The 21,947-nt window shown below is 38.3% G+C and overlaps 1 protein-coding gene across 1 annotated transcript; it reads left to right on the forward strand.

The window, feature by feature from the left end:
• The first annotated feature begins 13,880 nt into the window (after nucleotides 1–13,880).
• On the forward strand, nucleotides 13,881–15,997 carry LOC127903752 (uncharacterized). The gene is made up of 2 exons (XM_052444449.1): nucleotides 13,881–14,792; nucleotides 14,880–15,997. The coding sequence occupies exons 1-2, from the start codon at nucleotides 13,946–13,948 to the stop codon at nucleotides 15,995–15,997; spliced, it is 1,965 nt and encodes a 654-aa protein (XP_052300409.1). The 5' UTR covers nucleotides 13,881–13,945.
• The last annotated feature ends 5,950 nt before the right edge of the window (nucleotides 15,998–21,947 follow it).

Raw genomic sequence — 21,947 nt, forward strand, 5'->3', positions numbered from 1 at the left:
GTCATATGTGTTTATAACTATTTATAAGGAAAATTGAGTAAATTGGTCATCACACCGTCCACACGTTTTTCAAATTTTTATTTGTCTTCCCTTTTTACTTTTCTGATTTGCTTTCTATGTTTTCATGAAACATTTTTTATTATTATTTTGATTTATTTACTTTTCTGAGTCAAATACGAGTTTTCCTGGTTTCCGAGTAAAGCACGCGGTTGCAATAGAACAAAAAATAATAGGAAGGCAAAGGGAAAGTTGGGGCTTCGGCCTTATTGGGGGATCTATCATCTACAAGTGTGTATTTTTATTTTTTTTCCCCTGCAAGGACATCAAATGTCCTTGTCTTGTACAGAAATGGCAATAATGCCCCTCTCTCCTTTAGCATGTTGCATGGCATGATTGTGGATTACACTACAGAGAAGAAATAAATGAATAAAACATGAATATTTTTAGACAAAGTCTCATATGTTGCGGCTGCACCATGTGAATTCAAATCCTATTTAATAAAATTTCGTAACACTATGACCATATACGTTCTTTCTTTAAATTAAATCATCATAGTTGGATCCTTTTTTAAAAAATTTAAATATATTTGTAGTCTGTCGCGTTAAAAGTTTGAAATAATTCATTAAATTTATTTTCTAAAATTTAGTAAAATCTTTTAAGTAATTAAGATTTTTACAGATTGATTTAGTTGAAGTCAAATATATTTCAATTTCTTTATTCTTTTAAAAAATTAAACTAAAATAAAGTAATTGAGTTGAAGGGAGAACTTTGATAATCTTGCAAATTAATATGCTTATAGATGAAAATGGATTCAATTGATCAAGCAAGAAGTGGCAACTTGAAAGTCGAAAGTGGAATTGGACCACAAAAGCCACTCCATTTGTTTTTAACCTAAGGCAAAATTATTCAACTTTCTTTGTGGACCTCTGCTAATCTATAATAAATAAATAAATATCACCAACTTTCAGAGAGATTTTTTGGTTTGTCCCCTTTCATCATAAACGCAGCGAGTCATGGTGGCATCATGGTCACCCCTGATCGACCCTATCAAACCAAGTAAAAAGATGGGCATTTAGGAACTAATCACTTCCATATTGACTTAAGTTGATGTTATAATATTTTGTTGTTTCGGAAATCCACATGCTAGCTTTGAACTAGCTAGATTTTTTGCTTCTGCAAGATGTATACCTGATGGCTTCTTTTTGTTGTCGGTTGAAATTTTAGGCTTTTGAATTTTGGCGAACATAAAAAATCTTGTAATATTAATCAAGAAATGAGTATTGGACTTTTTGGAATGCAATCCTAATGGAATTTTTAATCATAGTTTGAAAAAGTAAAGGATATATAATTAAGCATTTTATTGTTTTATTCATTAGCCTAACAACAATCTCATTTCCTCCTGAATCATGTAAGTAAAGTTTGAATCTCAGCGTTCCTTTTTTTCAACACAGGAGATTTGATTTTACCATCTCAATTACCAAACCACCCACCAAATAAAACATCATACTGAAAAGGATGGGGTTATTTACAATCTATTAATTATTTTAAATACTTTGTTACTTTTTTACACTCTTTTAAATTTAAAAAAAAAAAACCTTACATAAATTATTTAAGTTAATTAACTTCATTTACTTAAAACACTAATAAAGCTATTTCACACAGCCGATTGAAAGAGATTTAACACGTACTTACAATAATATAATCAAGTTAAGTTTTAAACAATGTTCAATCTTATATTTTGCACCCAAAATAACTTGCAATAAGAGCACCGTAATAACAATTATTCTATAAATATTATCCAAAAAAAGGAGGAAGAGAAGAAGACCATGAAGAATAAGAATAAAAAGGGTCGAAAACCAACCCCAAAAAAATGACTGTTTAAAATGTTTTTGTTTTCTTTCAATTTTTTTTAAAAAAACTATGACATAAACTTTGCAGTCAAAATTTTTTAAAATCAATACTTCCGCATTACATGTCTAAATATTAATTAAGATATTAGAAATAAAAGTTTTAGCATTTGATGAATGAGAATTATACATTAAATAATGAGTGTATTGTATGAGTGTTCAAAGCAATTATGTAATATTTATTCATAATAAATTATCCTTAATAATAATTCGCATGATGGGTATATTATAATAAAATATTTTATTAAAATCAGAGTATTCAAAGTAAATATTAGAATGCAATAACCCTATTCTATTAGAAAAATATATGAAAATAGAGAAAAAGTGGTTACCATTTCTAATAACTTTTGGCAAGAAATATGTAAAAGACATCATATGTGTTATATGATAATATGAGTCACCTAAACATTTGTCAGCCTATCTAACACCTTAAAAATATTTGTTAGCGTACTAACCAGTTTGTTTTCTTCTTTTTCTTTATACGGAATCACTTTGCTTTTTTTAGGATGATGCTATTTAATTTCATTATCTTGAACCCTTAATGTGTCTCGGGTCTTTTCTTCTTTTATCTTTTTTTAAAAAAAAGAAATAAATATATACTCGCCAAGTATATTCTTTTACCTATTGATTTTTTACTGTGCCTCTATTTTTTTGTTAATAATAATGCAACCGATAAGATAGTATTTGTTGAGAGCATCCACGATTTTTTGCCAAACAACTAGTATCCTAAATTTTTCTTATTTAAAAAAAAAAATCTTTTGCTACAATATATATATATTACAAGCCTAAATTTGTATGGACTTACTTGGATAGATTTGTTATACTATAGTTTGAATATTGGTCCTAAACGTAGCATAATCTACCTGTTATATATCAATACCGTACGAATTGTTTATGTACAAATATATGTGGAAATACACTATTAGTCATCTATTAATTACATATCTATAGTATAATCTGAATTATCTAAGCTAAGAATTAATGAATTGCATCTGCTTCTAAATATTTGTAAGAAAATATTTTCCATCACATGCATAATACTCGAGAGTGAAAATGAACATTTACTTACATGTGTGAAATTTTTTTTAAAAAAATGATTTATTTACTGCTGTAAATATGAGTAGATCTCAAATATTATACTTGCTCTAAACTAGCAAAGCAAAACTTAAAAGTGTATAAATGTAAAAACGGGGTTCATTTTGATGTCAAATATCCATATATATAATCACATATTTATCTGCCTTATCGATCGACTTCAAGAAATCTAATAATAAAGAACCCTTTACCCAAAAGAATCAAACTTCTTTTCCAGAGCTTCATCCACTTTGCATGGATGCATTTGGGAATATACGAAAAAGCAATAGCAAAACTGTGGCGTGCTGGAATGATTCATTTCCTTTTCCTTTTCCTTTCTGCAGACATATAAATAAATGAAAGGCAATTAATTACAAGTGACCTTCGTGCCTCTCACCAAAGTGCCGCCAGTTTGGCAGCGAAATGGATTATTAAATAGATGTTTCAACATGGTATTTTCTTATAAGATGACTCATACGTAATCATCAGCCTTGAAATGGATCATTTGATCATGGGGTTATTTTGCTTCTTTTCTTTTTTTTTTTAAGAATCTATTTAGCAGCCGAGTACGTACTGCCGAAAACTTATCCATCAAGTTTGGCAATGGTGAAGTTTTGACAATGAAATTTATACGATGTTAATAGACATAAATGTTTGGCAATGAGAATCGGTTAATCAATGAAATGCAGGCCTTTTGAAGATATTGTTGGTGCATGGAATTGAGGATTAAATTTTCTCAAATACAACTTCAATTGCACAAAATTATGGAATTGTCCGACACCTTTTTATTGAATAAAAGTAGGTTGGCTTTAAAAGTTAGAAAGATAATATAAAATAATGGAAATAATCATGTGAGTTACGTGGTATTTTCATCTGTAGAAGATTGTTAATTTCTTCCTATTTAAATCAATTTTTACTGTTTACTTCATATTATTTTCATAATATTCAAAACTCCTTTTGGCATAAAAAAAATTTAAAAGAATAAGATGGGTAAATGAGTCATTTGATTGATAATTTGTCTTGGAAATAAAAAAATATTTAAAAAATAACAAAAAATACAAAAAAAATCTTATTATTAATTTTTTATTCACATCGATACATATATTTCTTATTTTAATACTTTTTTTATTTAATTTATAATAAATATAAAAAATTATTTTTTAAAATAAACATAATATTGTAAAATTATACTATTAAACAAGTTATTGGTTACTATAAAAACAATAAAGAGGGTAAGTCATAAGTGGTATATTTTGATTTCAATAAGAAGAAAACTGCCAATCTCCCCTAGTCTGTATATTACGTTAAATAAAGCCAACTTGAAAATTAATAATCATAAAAATAGTAAATAAATTAAATAACAAAAAATAAAGTATTTTCTCATCCTGCTGTTCTTTGGTTCATGTCTTCACAAGATTAGGGAACCAACAAACTAGGTATTGACTAATTAAAAAAAAGAAAATTAATGTATGACATACACAAAGTAATTAATAAATCTATCAAGGAAATATTCTGGGGCATGTATCATGTAATTAACCTCAATATGAAGAAAATTCAAGTAGAATTAAGATAATGCTTCTCTTCAACGGGGGACCAAAATTTTTAGGAGCAAGTTGCAAAACTGCCAACAGATTTCTGCGACCACAGAATTCTTGTGGAATATTAAATTAAATGAAGCTATATTTTAGTTCAATTCAAATCTTTACATCTCCCTTATGTTAAATATGACTCTTACCACGTATGTTCAATATATACACGCACATATATGACTCTTACTATATGTACAACTCAATAAGAACACATTGAGTGTCATAGCTAGCAATTGACCCGCAGCTTTTAGTCCCATTGAACTCTGACCAAAGAAAAAAAAAAAAAAAGAGTAAAGAATCGATCGATCATATTCAAATAATTTGAGTATTTGACAAAATTTCGTCCTCTTGGTCCAATTAAAATGCAGGCATCACTTAATCGTAGGTGTCAATTGTCAAACTTACAAGTTACATGTCTAATCAGGCATACTACGGTCGTTGCGTGGATCAGAACGGCATCGTTACTTTCTTTTATTTTAATTTATCTTTTTAATTTAGTTAGGTGGATAAATTAATGATCAGAAGAAGCAAAACGAGCCGTCCTCAGTCAAGTCCTGCAGCACATATATCTATTTTCTAGGGCGATTTCGTAATTCCGTCGTCAATAATGTTAAATGCTTTGTGGCATCCATTAGTTGAGAATTGTAAAGCTCCATCAAAAAAATCTGTTGGGACTTGCCCTCATCTAATCCGCCAAGTCTCATATGATCTTACGAGGAGAATTAACCCCTCAACTTCAAGAATGATAGGAGGACGTGCGAATTATCAGGCCAAAAATAAAATAAAAAATGTGGTTAGACTCTATAATCAGTAACCAATTAATTTTCATTAAAACACAGATAAATTTTACTAGAGCTAATTAGTTACATCCACAAGATCTCTTGGAGTGGATATAAACTATTTCAGTTGTGGTATTAAAATTGTGGTGAGTATAAGATTTGAAAGGTTGAATATTGGATTCCACAATAATGGACCTTCCATAAAAAAAAATTGCATTTAAGAGACTTCTGAGTAAGTGTGCATCATTGCACATATTATTTTATGCACCGAGCTACATGTCACTTAATCATTGGCTAGCATTTAATATCCTAGTCAATGGTTATACGACACAAGACCCACCATGCTTAATAACATGCACGATCCTGATCATATTTATTATTTAGGAAGCTTATGTACATCTCAAATGTTTTTTCACCACTAATTGCATTCTTATTACGTAACTAAAAGATAAACATGACATGAATCAAATATATATACGTATACACACACCGCCAAAAGCATTTCAACATCTTTGAAGTACAAACTAAATGAGGATATAAATAAATATATTAGATAAGCAAAAAAAAAAAAAATAGTTTTGGGTAACTTTTCATCGTATAATAATTTCAGAAATTTTAAATTTCTTCTGTTAGTAGGAAAAACAACAACACACGATTGATTCACAATCTTGATTTGTACAACCTTTAGGTCTATTTTGAAAAAAGAAGACAACATTAATTAATTTGTTGACCAGAAAATCGAACATAAAATTGCACACCGACCATCAAAAATCCCCAGAGAGAATTGGGAAAATGTAAAATAATAATCAGAAAATAAACCATCTACATTTAATAAAGTTGCTCACAAAATATCCTCCGGCCATTCCAATAGACATTTAAGCGTCGTTTGGCACGCTGCGTTGTGTTGGATAATTGGCGGGCCATGTATTGATTGCAACGTGTTTGACAAAATAAAATGGAGCGCGCGAGACATCATTAATTGAAGGCTCAGTGCCACTAACGACGATTTATCGAAACTCATGACCCCAACGGCTTGGCAATGGTTTTAACTTTTAAATACAAGATTTTATCTAATCAGTTAAGCTTATTTAATTTATTTATAATTGGCTAATAAAGTAGTAGAGTTGAACGACAACCTTAATAACCACCGTCGATCACAACAGCTCATTGTCAGCGACATAATTTTGGTACTTGATGCCCAATTTGGTTCTATCCAAATCCGAAGCGACACAATAGTGCATAAATTGACGGAAATAAGGCTTTTATCCGTTGTTGATCCACAGTTAAAAATTTTGAATATCAAAACTTTGATCGTATGTTTACGATTGATGAAAATTCTGTTTCTACCGGTATTATATATGGTTGCACATATTCGGCGATAATAATTTTAAGGGCTCGTTTGGTATGTCAGATTGGATTAGATTGGATCGAATCGGATTGGATTACATATAGTATTATGTTGTATTTAGTGCAATATTGGATTGAACTATAAATAATCATGTCTTATATTATAATATTACAATTATTATTATTATTATTATTATAAACTAAAATTTTGTATTATTAATGATACAAATCAACCTTAATGATATTAATGAAATATAAATCATAATTTAAATAACTTTTATTTTTTTAAATATATTTATGATATTTATATTATTTTTATTCAATAATCTATTATTTTATAAAAAATTATATTTTTGAATATTAATTTAATAATTAATTTACATTGTAAATTTGAAATTATAAAAATATTTAATAATTAAATAAATTAAAATAGAATTTTAATTTAATGTGAAATTAATAATGATTTTTAATATAATTTATTATTTACATTATTAAAATCAATATTTTTATTACATTTATCACATATTGCTATAATTTTAATATTTATAAATTATTATATTTAATTGAGTTATCAATATAATTCAATACTAACTAATCCCATGGCCACTCTTGGGATAATTTCCTTTACAAAATTGAGATTAGGATAACTAAATCTTAATACTCTTGAAAGCTCCAAACACGAGAGTGGGATAAATTTTTTAAAAAAGAGTTCAATCCCCACTTTTAATAAAGTCATCACATGTAGTTGCTCGAGTTGAAGGTCTATTCCAATCTTTTGATTCTGTGCAATCTGTTGGTGGAAGGTTTGAGCAGTCTAATGATGTTTTATCTACTGAGAAGTGGGAGGTGCCTCCAACAGGTTGGTATAAATAAAATGCGGATGCAGCGGTAGATAAAGAAAATGGAAAGGTGGGTTATGGTACTGTAATTCGTAATAGCAATGGTCAGGTTATGGTTGTGGGGGTTGATCAAGGTGTCTTCTCCGATGATGTTGATATAGCCGAGGCTGAAGCTCTTGGCTTTGGTATCCGACTTGCTAGTAAGACTAGTTTGTCTCCATTGATGGTGGAGTCGGATTCATTGCGGGTTATTCAATTTATTTCATGCAAATGCCATACACATACATAGTTATTTTGGATTATTTCAGAGATTCAGATGCTAATTTCAGAGCGTGAAAACTTCCAACTCCGGCATATTCATAGATTTTGTAACCATGTGGTTGATGTATTAGCGAAATATGCGCTTCAGTGTTATGAATCCTTAGTATGGTTGGAGGATTACCCAATTTTTTTAGAATGTTATCTTAAAGTTGATTTCTGAAATAAAATACCCGCATTTATTAAAAAAAAATCCTCCAACCAAACACACCTAATGGTACAAAAAATTATGTCAATAGATGTCAAAATATGGTCGGTGGTTTGTGCAGCCGTGGTAGGTAATTATACTTTTATTTAAAAAATTAAATTAATAAATTTAAGAAAAATAAAAATGAAAACTTTTAATATATTAATAATTATAAAAAAATTACTTTAATATGAATAATAATATAAAATATTTTATATATAATAATAAAGTGTTAATAAAATACATTTTGTATTAAATAATACACTACACTGTAATGCAATATCACGTGATAATTTATAAACACATCTTTAATGCATTATGTGGGCAGGTCCACCAATGTGCTGTAGGACGAACAACGGGCCTGGAGGGCGGAGGCTGTGGTAGCCTGGTAGTGGTAGGTATCCACAGTGATTGTAAGGACCCACTGGGGATTGACTTTGAAATTTTTGATGATCATCTTCCAAAGTCCAATCGTACAACCACCGTCCAGATTTAAATATGTTGTGGATGGAAGCTATCAATCGGAGGGAAAACATTTCCAAATTATCAGCTCACACTTCTTTATCAGTTGACGTTCTCATCAACTGGCAGCAAAAAGTTGTGTTTCAAGTTCTTCCATTGAATTTAAGAGATCGTTTTTCAACAATCTCGTGAAGAATGATCACTCTTTTTTAAATATCAACAAATTTCAGATTATTAAAGAGTCGTGTAAAATTGTATTTGTAATATATGTATTTTTTTTTTTAAAAAAAAAAAAGTGTGGTCGTTATCTTCTTGTCTTTTCGTTGAAGTTAATGATTCGAATCTTCTCACATGTCATAGAAACAAATTTATTTTGTTTGTCCAATTAAAATTATTATCTATTTTGCAATCTTCGTTCTCCAATCTTATTAATGAGAGCATTATAACCAAAAGAGATTATATATTTTCAACTCTTTCTTTTGTCTAATAATTGTCATCCTTTCATTTTATAATTTGAAATTGAGAGTTTGAGTCTTCCTATATGAGGTGAGAATAAAAATTTTCTTGGCAAATCCCCAACACACTCAAGCTTTATAACTTATTTATGAGAAAATTTCTATAATACCATGATTAAAATTATGGTATCAATACCATGATAACTATAAATTTTGTAAATTATACACAAGACTAATAAATAGAAAGTAAAACAAGTAAATTAATATATGAGTGGTAAATAGATGTTTTAAAAATACAAACAAAAGAAACACTTATAAAAATAACGTAAAGTTTGTAAATCAACATTAAATTTTAATTAAAAAATTGTTTATTCATTTTAATTTAACAAAGCAAAGAAAAAATCTACTCATTAATTAAAAATAAAAAAAAATTGTATCAAGAACAATTAGAATAAGTTTTATTGAATGGGTATAACCATAAATTCTACATTCATCCTAGGAAATTATAAATTTTTTTCTATCATAGTATTTTTTTACTACATATGTTAATTAAGAAAAATTGTTTTTCTTAATATGGATCAAGTCAAAACAAAATAAAAAGATATTCTTATAATACTAGACATATATGATACATCTATAAATTTGAAAATAACTTTCAATTTTATATATATTTCATGTAATTTCGAACTTTACCTTTCACTTGTATTTAAAAATTATTTGGTATTGTTGTCGAGAAGTCTTAGAATGATACAAAATCACCTTATCTATATACAACTTTGAAAAACATGAAAAAAAAAAATAGTTTTTCAAAATTCAATTTTGAGATAAATTTTATCCTTAACAAAATTTCACATAAATCATCACATGAATTACATAAATCCAAAGCTATCATTTTTCAATTTAGAAATAAAATCAGTAAATATATAAGGTAATCATTGTTATAATGAGTTTTTAATTTACATTTGTAAATTTTTAGTTTTTGCAATAACTATTGTATTAATTAATTTATTTTATCTTCTATTCACAAGTATTATATTTTATTTTGCACTTATTGTTGATTTATAAGTTTTATATGACATGCACTAATTTACCACTCCTATATTAATCTACTCGTTTTACCTTCCATTTACAAGTCTTATTTTTTTATTTTCATAATTTATATTTTATTTTACACTTAATTGTTGATTAACAACTTTATGTTATATTTGTATGTTTTTATTTTGTTTACCACTGGTACACCAATTCGACACTCATATGTTAATTTACTTGTTTTTATCTTCCATTTACATCATTTATATTTTATTTTGCACTTGATTTTCAGGTTTTATATTACATTTGTAAGTCTTGTTTTATTTGCTTAATAATATACCAAATTTCCATTGCTATATTAATTTACTTATTTTATCTTTTACTTACAACTCTCATGTTCCATGTACATAATTTATATTTAATGCTGATTTACAAGTTTTATGTTACATTTACATGTGTTATGTTACATTTATATAATTAATGTTTAATTACGGTATTAATGGCGTGATTTTAATTATGCATCATAGAATGACCCTATCTATAATAAAATTAAAAAATTAATTATAAGACATCCCTTTAAATAGTTTTATAACTTACTAATTTTTTGAAATGGTTGGATTGTGATTTCATCGCCATTTTTATTTTATTTTTGAAAGGCATCATAACAATGAGGATTCGGACTGGGCCGAGTCATTCGGCCCGAATATCTACAAATGATTCATAAAACCGTTAAATAATGCAAAAATTTGACTAATTAACAGAATATTCGGAAGGACAAGGGGTCTTCGAATATTTTGAAAAATGTACCAATACGGGATGAGGAAAATATCATCTTTTTAATAGGTAGCAAACCGGGAAAAAAAAAATCCATTAAAATGTTGATAAACTTTTTTAGTATCTTATTTTCGTCGAGTGGAATATACATAATACCCTTCTGAATAAAGATAAATTAAAAAAAATATAATTCGAAGTTATCCAAATATTATTAAACAAATCTAATTTGATTTTAGTAACGTTATCTTTTTCCTTTTTTTTAACAGCAAAATATAATTTCGAGCCTATTTTGGGCCCAATATAAGTGTATAATACGTTAATGTTCTACAATCTTCGTTAATAGATAAGTAAGAGCCATGCTTAGCCCGAGTAATTCATAATTGTTTACTGAAACTTAATTATATTCATTTAAAAAATTAATTTAATCCTAATTATTAATAGGGTACGTATATTAATATCAGCCAGCTATTGGTGTCTTACAAGTTACATCATTGATGTGACTGTGAAGCCCACACCCACAGGGCACAGGCATCCAAAATTGGAGTTATTAGCACGATTTTCAATTCCTAGATAACAAAATCATAACATGATGGGCAACCTTTGTTAACATTATCATTAAGACACTTACTATGTGTCACATGATGAACCCAAACAAAATCACTTTTGGAATTTCACAAATATTTTAATTTTGTTTGGCACTCACTGATTTTTAAATAAAACTAGTTTAATATATGAATCATGCATGAATATGACCTGCTAACTTCTATTTCACAAAAACAATTAATCTCATCCCAACTGCACATTTCACCTAATTCTTTTGTATTTATCCATGCTTATAAAAACAAAAAAAAAAGAGCATAAAATATTAGAACAGCCTTGTAAAGAATCTATATTTTCAAATATTTAACAATCAAAACCAAAAAAAAAAAAAAAAAATGTAAAACAAAACAAAAGGTTCACACCACTAGCTGAAATTACATTGTACAATTTGTTTCACTTTTTTACATAAATCTTGAGAAATAAAATGTAACATAAAATGTTACATTTAATTATTATAAGAGAAAAAGAAACAATTAATTATTAAAAGCTTTTACATGAACATAGAGGATCTAGGCGCAGGCCGATCCACAGAAAGGAAGCTAGATAAAGAAGAAACACTTACAACGGGGACACCAAAAGTTGTTTCCATGAAGAGCCTTTGTTGGAAGCTCTCTAAAGTTGCACTTGCATCCCTAATATCCTTCACCAGCTGGGTATAATATTTCTTAAGCTTCCTCAGCATGCATGCATAATGCAGCTTTAGGCACCTTAGCCTAATTCTCCTTAGAATCCTCACTAGGAAGATCCCCCGCCGCGGCTTTTTGCCCCCGAGCCGAATCACGGGTGGTTTACGCCGCCTTAGGAGGAGCCTCCGGTTGCCCGGCGGTCGGATAAGGGCGGCCCAGTGAGTTTGATTTGGGTTTAGGGGGCTGGCTGGGGAGTCCAGTGCCATGCGAGTGGCCATGTTAGGAAGGTTATGTTGAGAAGAAATTAAACGGAGAAGGGATTATATATAAATAAATAAATGTAAGAGAATGAATTATAAACTATTACAGAGTTGACCATGTATGGACAAAAGCATCTTTTGATTTGCGCACCTTAACAATATGGGATTGTGGTTCATTGATTACTTTGCATATAATTTTTTATTTTTGAATTTTTTTTCCTTTTGGGCATCAAAATATTAAGATCATATACAGATTTTCATATATAGTTCGTTGTAATGATTGGAGAAAAACCATATTCAATATAATAAAATGAAAAATAATGCTATTTAAGGTAATAATGTATTTGTAAGAATTACAAAATTTCGGTTCCACATTTGACCCTACTTCGTAAAGAAAAATCCACCAATTTCGTCCAACAATATGATTCATATGGCTTTTGTTGATGCGAGATTCCGGTTCTCCTCGTTCTACGACCAGGATCCCTGCTCGATCAACTCTACCACGACCAGGAGGTCTCCTAGTAATGCTTCTTCTCCGGATGTCCCTGCACACACAGACAAGTCAGAGTACGCCGGTTGTTCTCCCGGCGCAAACCCTCCGACGCTCAAGTCAGATATGAAGGTTCGGGGAACGCTTGCCACAGGTCTTATGGCTTTTTTGTGGTTTTCTCTTTTATCTTAAAAATGCTAACCCTTTTACCTTCGTTGGCTACCTTTTTATAGGCTTCCTCTGAATCTCAGTCTTCCGCTCTTTTCGAGACGGTATGGGACTCCAACTGCTGCGTTATGGGCAAAACATGGGATCTAGCGTGTTACGCCACGGTTCAGGGGAAAGCGTGGCTGCCACGGCTCTGTGAGACCTTGCGTGTTACGCCACGGTTCTGGGGAAAGTGTGGCTGTCATGACTCCGTGAGATCTTGCGTGTTACGTCGCGGTTCTGGGGAAAGCGTGGCTGTTGTGCCTAGGTTCTCGTGCTGGAGAGCGCGTCTTGCCAACTGCCGTCGACCGGGTCTCCTCGCCTCTCGGTCTCTAGCCGGAATGGCCTCATGCCTTTTATAGGAATTGGCCTCGCGGACGACAACATCGTGGACGAGCAGGATGTTTCTGCTCCTGTTCTTCCACGCGCCAGGCTTTAACGGAAAACACCGGTGCGCAGAACTCCGCCATCAGATGTCTGCTCGTCATTCCTGGTCCCTTCGACGCATTTGTCCCAAACAGTATCCCTCCCAAACACCGGTCCCCCAGTTTCTGGTGTTGGGTAATGTAGTGGACCAGCAGTAGAAACTCGATAGTACTCGCTCGCGTGGGTTTGGAAAAGGCTGCCAGGAGTCATGTCGCATTTAATTGCGGACGAGGTGACGTGGCAGAAATCCCCCCCTCCATTTGAATTTCAAACCGACGGTTACGGGATTCTCGGAATATGCGTCATTAAATGCTGGCAGCCCAAGAGTTTGCTTCTCAGTAAGGAAACCCAAAATCTTCAAACACGAACTCGTCATTTTCTCCATTCTTGTCTCTCCGGCGAATGAACCTCGGCGCCAAAGCTGTCATCCCTGTCTCTCTCTGACCGAGTCCCTGCTTCAGGTATTTTTTCTATTTTTTTTTTTTTTTCGGTATCGGTTAGTTGTAGGTAATCTCCTTTCTCTCTGCTTTGCTTGAGGTTGTAGTTGGCGGTGGTGTTTTGGTTAGAACTTAGGATATGTCGAAGGGTAAGGAGAAGGTCGTTGAGGTTGGTGACGACGAACTAGGTTTTTTGCCTAGTCTGCCCGCTGATTTTGCTTTTGATCCCGGGATCCCCTTAGAGCCCATTAGGTCTAGTGTTGGTACTAGCGCTAGGAGGATGTCTCCCCAAACAACCTCCTCGAGCGACAGTAGCGATGAAGAAGGGTCTTCTGGATCGGAGAACACTTTGAGTGAGGGTCAAGGGGATGATTCTAGTGAGGCGTCCCCATCAGGAGCATCACGACCAGAAGAACGGGGTACAGTAGGGGGTAGAGCCTTGTCGCGTGATTATGCCATTGACTACATGTCGTGTACGACCACGTTTGACGAGCTCAATGACCTCCGACTTAGGTATAGTATTCCTGGTGAGATACCTCTTAGGATCCCAGGAAAAAAGGATACACCTAGCCGGCCTCCCAGGGGACACGTTACCCTGTATCTGGAGAGCTTTAAGTATGGGCTGAGGTGTCCCTTGCAGCCTTACTTTGCCCGGATACTTAACGGGCTAAATCTGGCTCCTGGTCAGCTGAACCCCAACGGGTGGAGAGTGCTCTCTGGTCTGTTCATATTGTGGGACAGATGTTGCCAAAGCGAGCCCACGGTTGATGAGGTGAAGCATCTGTACCAGCTGAAGAGCAGCCCTAAAGATGCCGGCTGGTACTACTTCCAATCTGGTACCAAGAGCAGGAAACCCATAACTGATCTTCCAACTGGTGGTGGTGGGACTTGGAAGAGGAAATTCTTTTTTGCTGGGGGTCCCTGGGGTCAAGTTGCACAAATAGACGGGAAGGATTGTCGCGTCCCACCCCGTTTCACGGTCCCAGGTTGCCTGCTCGCTTTAGATGTCTTGTATCCATAATTGTTCCTGCTGTATTGGTTTGTCTCTAACCAAGTGTCTGTTTGTGCTGTAGTTTCCTGGGGTGTTCACTTCCCGCTCCGACCTGGTCTGCTTAAACGGGTCGAGGCTGTATTGGCCAATTCCTGCTCGAGCCGAGAACTGCTATCTACATACAACTTCCTCGAGTCTCGGTTGATACTTCCTGGCCATAAGATGGAGGACGCAGTGATTGGAGCTCTGACCAGGAAACGCTCTCGGCCTCCAACAACCGATAGGGACCAGGACAAAGATGCTCCCGCTGCGAAGCGAAAGAACATCGTGCAGCAGGTTCCTCCCTTGCAGGCTCTCCCTCCTGCCTCTGCTAGAGTCGGGGAATCCAGTAGAGCGGCCACTGATCCTGCTTCCTCTTCTCCACCTGTTGTGCCTCGGTCCCGCTTACCCGACAGCCGACCAGAACACTTGGTTCCCTATCTCAATGAGTTGTCTAAACTCGTGAGCAAGAAGGACCTGGAGGGCTTTGACGGTTGTACCCTGGGCGAGCTGGTGGGAGCCATGCAGTACAGTGCTTTCCATCTCAGCTGCATGGCCACCTACTATAAGGCCAAGGTTGGCCGTTACGACAGGAAGATGAAGGAGGACATTCAATCGGCGACGACCAGAGCTGACGTTGCCGAGAAAAAGGCGGGGGAGCTAAACGTTGAGAACCTCAAGCTGATAGAGCAAGAGTCCCTTGCTCAAGCAAAAGCCATTACACTCGAGGAGGAGCTGACCAAGGTTAAGGAGGATCTCCAAGGGCAGAGGGCTATGTATGAGGCTCAGCTCGAATCTCTCCGCGATTCCCACCGAGCTCATGTAGAGAACTTGGAGAGGGAGGCCGACAACCAGTACGACCAGGGACTTCGGCATTCGTATCGTTGTATCATGGCCGTCCTCGGGAAGCAACACCCTGATCTGAAGATGGATGACCTTGCAGCTGGTGTTGCTCAACATATGGACGAGGAGGCGGCCAAGGAAGATGCCGAGGGGTTAGAGCCGATCGTGATTGAGGAGGGTAACTCTCCTCCTCGTGCAGTCCCTGCTGATGTTGGCGAGGCGAGCACCCCCCCGGACGCAACTGGTGATACCCCTCCCGCACCCGAGGAGGTCCAGCCAACCGATGCTGCTCGGCTCACTGACCCACCATCTTTTTGATATATTTCTTCTTGTATTGTAATGAACAACGTTTATGAAATTTTTCCCCTCTGTTAGCCATTAATAAAAATGTTGTTGATTACTATCTCGTGTCGTACTCATGAATTAATTTTCGTCTGAAACGCTGATCGCTTCTGTCTCGCCGTAAGACAGGCTTTGAGACTTGGTGAGGCCTTTGCGTGCCGTAGGAAACTTTCCAAATGCTTTGGAGCCTGCTCGCCTTCTCGCGAACGAGCAGATCCTTGCATGCTGGGCTTTTGTCTGGCCCTAAGACAGGCTTTGAGACTTTGTCGAGCCTTCGCATGCCTTAGGATTTTCTTCAAACGATTTGGATTCTGCTGCCTTCTCGTGGCCGAGCAGATCCTGGCATGCTTGGCTTTTGTCTCGCCATAAGACAGGCTCTGAGACTTGGCGAGCCTTTGCATGCCTTAGGATTTTCTTCAAACGATTTGGATTCTGCTGCCTTCTCGTGGCCGAGCAGATCCTGGCATGCTTGGCTTCTGTCTCGCCATAAGACAGGCTCTGAGACTTGGCGAGCCTTTGCACGCCTTAGGATTTTCTTCAAACGATTTGGATTCTGCTGCCTTCTCGTGGCCGAGCAGATCCTGGCATGCTTGGCTTCTGTCTCGCCATAAGACAGGCTCTGAGACTTGGCGAGCCTTTGCATGCCTTAGGATTTTCTTCAAACGATTTGGATTCTGCTGCCTTCTCGTGGCCGAGCAGATCCTGGCATGCTTGGCTTCTGTCTCGCCATAAGACAGGCTCTGAGACTTGGCGAGCCTTTGCATGCCTTAGGATTTTCTTCAAACGATTTGGATTCTGCTGCCTTCTCGTGGCCGAGCAGATCCTGGCATGCTTGGCTTCTGTCTCGCCATAAGACAGGCTCTGAGACTTGGCGAGCCTTTGCATGCCTTAGGATTTTCTTCAAACGATTTGGATTCTGCTGCCTTCTCGTGGCCGAGCAGATCCTGGCATGCTTGGCTTCTGTCTCGCCATAAGACAGGCTCTGAGACTTGGCGAGCCTTTGCATGCCTTTGGATTTTCTTCAAACGATTTGGATTCTGCTGCCTTCTCGTGGCCGAGCAGATCCTGGCATGCTTGGCTTCTGTCTCGCCATAAGACAGGCTCTGAGACTTGGCGAGCCTTTGCATGCCTTAGGATTTTCTTCAAACGATTTGGATTCTGCTGCCTTCTCGTGGCCGAGCAGATCCTGGCATGCTTGGCTTCTGTCTCGCCATAAGACAGGCTCTGAGACTTGGCGAGCCTTTGCATGCCTTAGGATTTTTTTTTTTTTTTTTTTTTCGGTTTCAAGCGAAATAAATTCGTCGACGTTACATTAATGGCAGGATTTGACTTACATGAAATTGTTCGGACATAAGACATAAAAATAAAAGATAGACAGCATGAGCAGAAATTGCTTTAAAATGTGAGCAAGTCTTACTGGAAGTATTTTCGGAGGTGTGCTGCGTTCCATGGGCGTTTCACTTCGTGGCCGTCCGCGCGAACCAGCTTGTAAGCTCCGGGCCCCGCTATCTGCTTGACTCTATATGGCCCTTCCCAATTCGGTCCCAGCACTCCTTGAGTCGAATCTTTGGTGCTCTGATTCACTCTTCTCAGTACCCAGTCTCCGACCCTGAATTGCCGTATGTTCACCTTCTGGTTATAATACCGAGCAACCCTCTGTTGGTAAGTGACTGATCGCTCGGCTGCTTGTTCCCTCCTCTCCATTAGCAGATCAAGATTCAAACATATCTGCTCGTCGTTCTCCTGCTCATTGAAATGATCTGTCCGGTGTGTGGTCGTTCCTACCTCAGCCGGCACGACCGCTTCATGTCCGAAAGCCAAAGCGAACGGTGTCTCCCCCGTTGCGGTTTTGTGGGTTGTTCTGTATGCCCATAGCACACCTGACAGCTCGTCAACCCACGCACCCTTTTTTGCTCCGAGCCTGGTTTTCAGAAGCCTCTTGACTGTCTTGTTGGCTGCTTCTACTTGTCCATTCGATTGGGGGTGAGCAGGCGAGCAATACTTCAGCTCTATCCCGAGGTTCTGGCAGAAATCCCTGAAGCTGTGATTATCGAACTGCCTGCCATTATCCGTTACCAAGGCATATGGGATCCCGTATCGACAGACCAGGTTTCTCCACACGAAGTCTGTTGTTTTCTTCTCTGTGATCCTGCTAAGGGCTTCTACCTCTATCCACTTCGTGAAGTAATCTATAGCGACTATCGCATGTGTTGCTGCTCCTCGTCCCTTTGGCAATGGGCCGATCAGATCAATTCCCCATTGAGCGAATGGCCAAGGGGAGGCCATGGAGGTGAGCTTCTCTGGTGGTTGGTTAGAAAAATTTGCAAAACTCTGGCAGCTTGCACAGCTCCTGGTCTTCCTTTGCGCATCCTGGTGCATCGTCGGCCAGAAATATCCCTGCCTTAAGACCTTGTGGGCCAGGGACCTCCCGCCAGAATGATTTCCGCAAATTCCTTCATGCACTTCCCTCAGCACGTAATCCGCGTCGTCATCGTCCAAACACCGAAGGAACGGTAATGTATATCCTCGTCGATACAGTACCCCATCGATCATCGTGTATCTCGAGGCCTGAGCTCTAATCTTCCGAGCCCGTAGCTTATCTGGTGGTAAGACCCCGTCTCTAAGGTACGAAACTATCGGGTCCCTCCACGAGCTTTTTTGTTCTATCCGCAACACCCCCAAATTTTGCTCGATACTCGGGCGAGACTTTACTTCTAGGGGGACCGACTTTGGCATTTTTGGGTCGGCGACGGCTGCCATCCTAGCCAAAATGTCTGCTCGACTATTCTGCTCCCTGGGGATTTGTATCACCTCCACTGCTTCGAACTTCCCCATCATCTGCCTGACTATCCTTAGGTACTGTTCCATCTTCTCCTCTCTTGGTTGGAATCTTTCACTGACATGATTCGCAACCAGCTGGGAATCGGTTCTGATCTTAACTCTGTCCGCTTTCACGGCCCTAGCCAATTCCAGCCCTGCTATCAAGGCTTCATATTCTGCCTGGTTATTTGTGGCTGCAAATTCCAACTTTACAGCATAAGAGATCTCCTCCCCCTCTGGGCCTTCCAGGACAATCCCTGCTCCTGAACCCCGCTCTCCTGATGACCCATCCACAGATATCTGCCATACTTGAGTTTCGTCGTTGCCTATATCTGCATCTTGCTGATCCAAGCATACTTCAGGCTCCGCGAACTCAGCTACGAAATCGGCCATTGCCTGGGCCTTTATCGCCGCGCGGGGTTTATAGTCTAAGTCGAATTCGCTCAGCTCTACAGCCCATTTGACGAGCCGACCAGAGGCATCCGGCTTGTGCAGAATTTGACGCAATGGCTGGTTGGTGATTACCGAGACCGGGAATGCTTGAAAGTACGGCCTCAACTTCCGAGCAGCAACCACAAGGGCCAGTGCCCATTTCTCCATCGTTGGGTATCTGGTCTCAGCGTCGAGCAGGGCCTTGCTGGTGTAGTATATCGGATACTGAATTCCTTCTTCCTCTCTCACCAGAACGGAACTGGCGGCCCGATCAGATACCGCCAAATACAGATTCAACTTGTCCCCATCCCTCGGTGTGGACAGTAGCGGAGCTTGCTGCAAGTAATGCTTCAAGTTCCGGAAGGCTTCCTCGCATTCTGGGGTCCATTCCGTTTTCTTTCCCCTCCTTATCACTTGAAAGAATGGCTGACACTTATCTGTAGCCTTGGATATGAATCTGCTCAACGCCGCCAACCTCCCCGTGAGGCTCTGCATCTCCTTCAGGTGTCGAGGAGACGTCATTTGCACAATCGCCTGGATCTTCTCGGGATTTGCTTCAATCCCCCTATGGCTCACCATGAATCCCAGGAATTTCCCGGACTCGACCCCGAAAGCACACTTCTCCGGGTTGAGCTTCATCTTATACTTCCTCAAAAGCTCGAACGTCTCCTCGAGATGTCTGACATGTTCCTTCGGGACTTTGGACTTGGTGATCATGTCGTCCACGTACACCTCCATGGTTTTCCCGATCAAGGGCTTAAAGACTTTATTCACCAGCCTTTGATAGGTGGCCCCAGCATTCTTGAGACCGAATGGCATCACCCTGTAACAGAACAGACCTTGGTTAGTGATGAAAGCCGTGCTCTCCTCATCCGGCTCGTACATGGGGATCTGGTTGTATCCCGAGAATGCGTCCATGAAGCTAAGCAGACCATGTCCAGCCGTTGAATCTACTAGCTGATCGATCTTTGGTAAAGGGAAGCTGTCTTTTGGGCACGCCTTATTGAGGTCTGTGAAATCCACACACATCCTCCACTTGCCGTTCGCCTTCTTTACCAACACCACGTTCGATATCCACTCTGGGTAATTAACTTCCCGAATGAACCCTGCTCTCAGAAGCTTCTCCACCTCATCACTTACAGCCTCATACCTCTCCTGGTTGAAGCACCTCCTCTTCTGCCTTACTGCCCGAGCACCTTTCTTTATTGCCAGCCTATGACATGCTACCTCTGGGTCAATCCCTGGCATGTCCTCATGTGTCCAGGCAAACACGTCGGCATGAGCCTGTAAGCATTTCACCAACTCCTGCTTTTGCTCTCCCTCAAGTCTCGACCCGATTCTGATCGTCTTTCCCGGGTTCTCCGGTCCCATGCTTACTGTTTCCAGATCCTCTACGGGTTCTTGTCTGCCAGTCTTGTTTTCCACTCGGGTATCGAGGGATGTTATCTGCATCGCCTCCCTTGCTGCCGAGGAGTAGCAGCTTCTTGCGATCCTCTGGTCTCCTCGTACCACTCCGACTACCCCATTCACCCGGTACTTTAGAGACAGATAATGGTTGGACAGCACCGCTTTGCTCATCCTTAAAAATGGCCGACCTAGGATCATCTGGTAAGGACCTTCCTCGTCCACTACGACGAAGTCCAGTATCATTGTTCTTTCTGTCGGGGGGCTCCCGATTGTGATAGGCAGTTCGACCACGCCCAGAGGGACCAGCTTCCCTCCTCCGAACCCCTTCAAGGAGGTGTTGGTGTATTCCAACTTCCGGTCGGCTATTCCCATCTCTTCCAAAGTTGATTTAAATAGCACATCAACTGAGCTCCCCGTATCAACCAGTATCCGGTCAAACTTCTTGCTAGCGATCGTGGCCTTGATGACTAAAGCGTCCTCGTGGGGGTATAGAATCCCTTCCTCATCCTCATCCGTCCACATGATTGGCACTTGCCTGACCCTTGCTCGTTTGGCTGCTGGGGTGTTGAAGAGTATCTCTTTACTGGTCATGGCGTATCTGGCATAATTTTTTCTCGATCTGTTCGAATCTCCAGCCAACGTTGGGCCCCCAGCTATCACCCTCGCTGCGGGCGGCTCGCGTCTCAAGATTCCATCACTCTGCTCCCCTTCATCCGTGGTGGCCACCATCGGGAAAGTCCCATCCATAAACTCGTCCAGGTACCGATTTCTCACCAAATCTTCGACCTGGGTCTTGAGATCTCTACACTCTGCTGTGGTATGGCCATGGGTGCCATGGAACTTACAATAACGTCCTCTATCCCTCCTGTTGGGTAGCTTTGTTATTGGTGTGGGGAGGTGCAGCAGCCCTCGACCCTTTATGGCCTCGTACCGAATCATGTCTTCTCCAAGGCTCCCTAGCTGGGGAGCGAGGAGGTGGCGCCCTGCTGCGCTGATACTGTGGCGGCCTCTGATGAGGCTGGTAAGCAATTACCCTACCTCCTGCTCCACTACCGGAGATCTGGTGGTCCCTCCTCCTGTTCGGTCCATTAGTTGGTAATGCTTTCTTCTCTTTCCTCCCTAACCCTTCCAACTGGTCTGTCTTGATCCGTGCAGCCTTCTCCTCCTCAATCTCGATGTCTCTTTTAGCCTGTTCGTATGCGGCTGCATACGTTTGAATAGCTGGGCTTCTCAAATTGTACCACAGCCTTCCTATCTTCACCCCTTC

Source organism: Citrus sinensis, chromosome 7 (assembly GCF_022201045.2).
Source record: "Citrus sinensis cultivar Valencia sweet orange chromosome 7, DVS_A1.0, whole genome shotgun sequence".
NCBI lineage: Eukaryota > Viridiplantae > Streptophyta > Magnoliopsida > Sapindales > Rutaceae > Citrus > Citrus sinensis.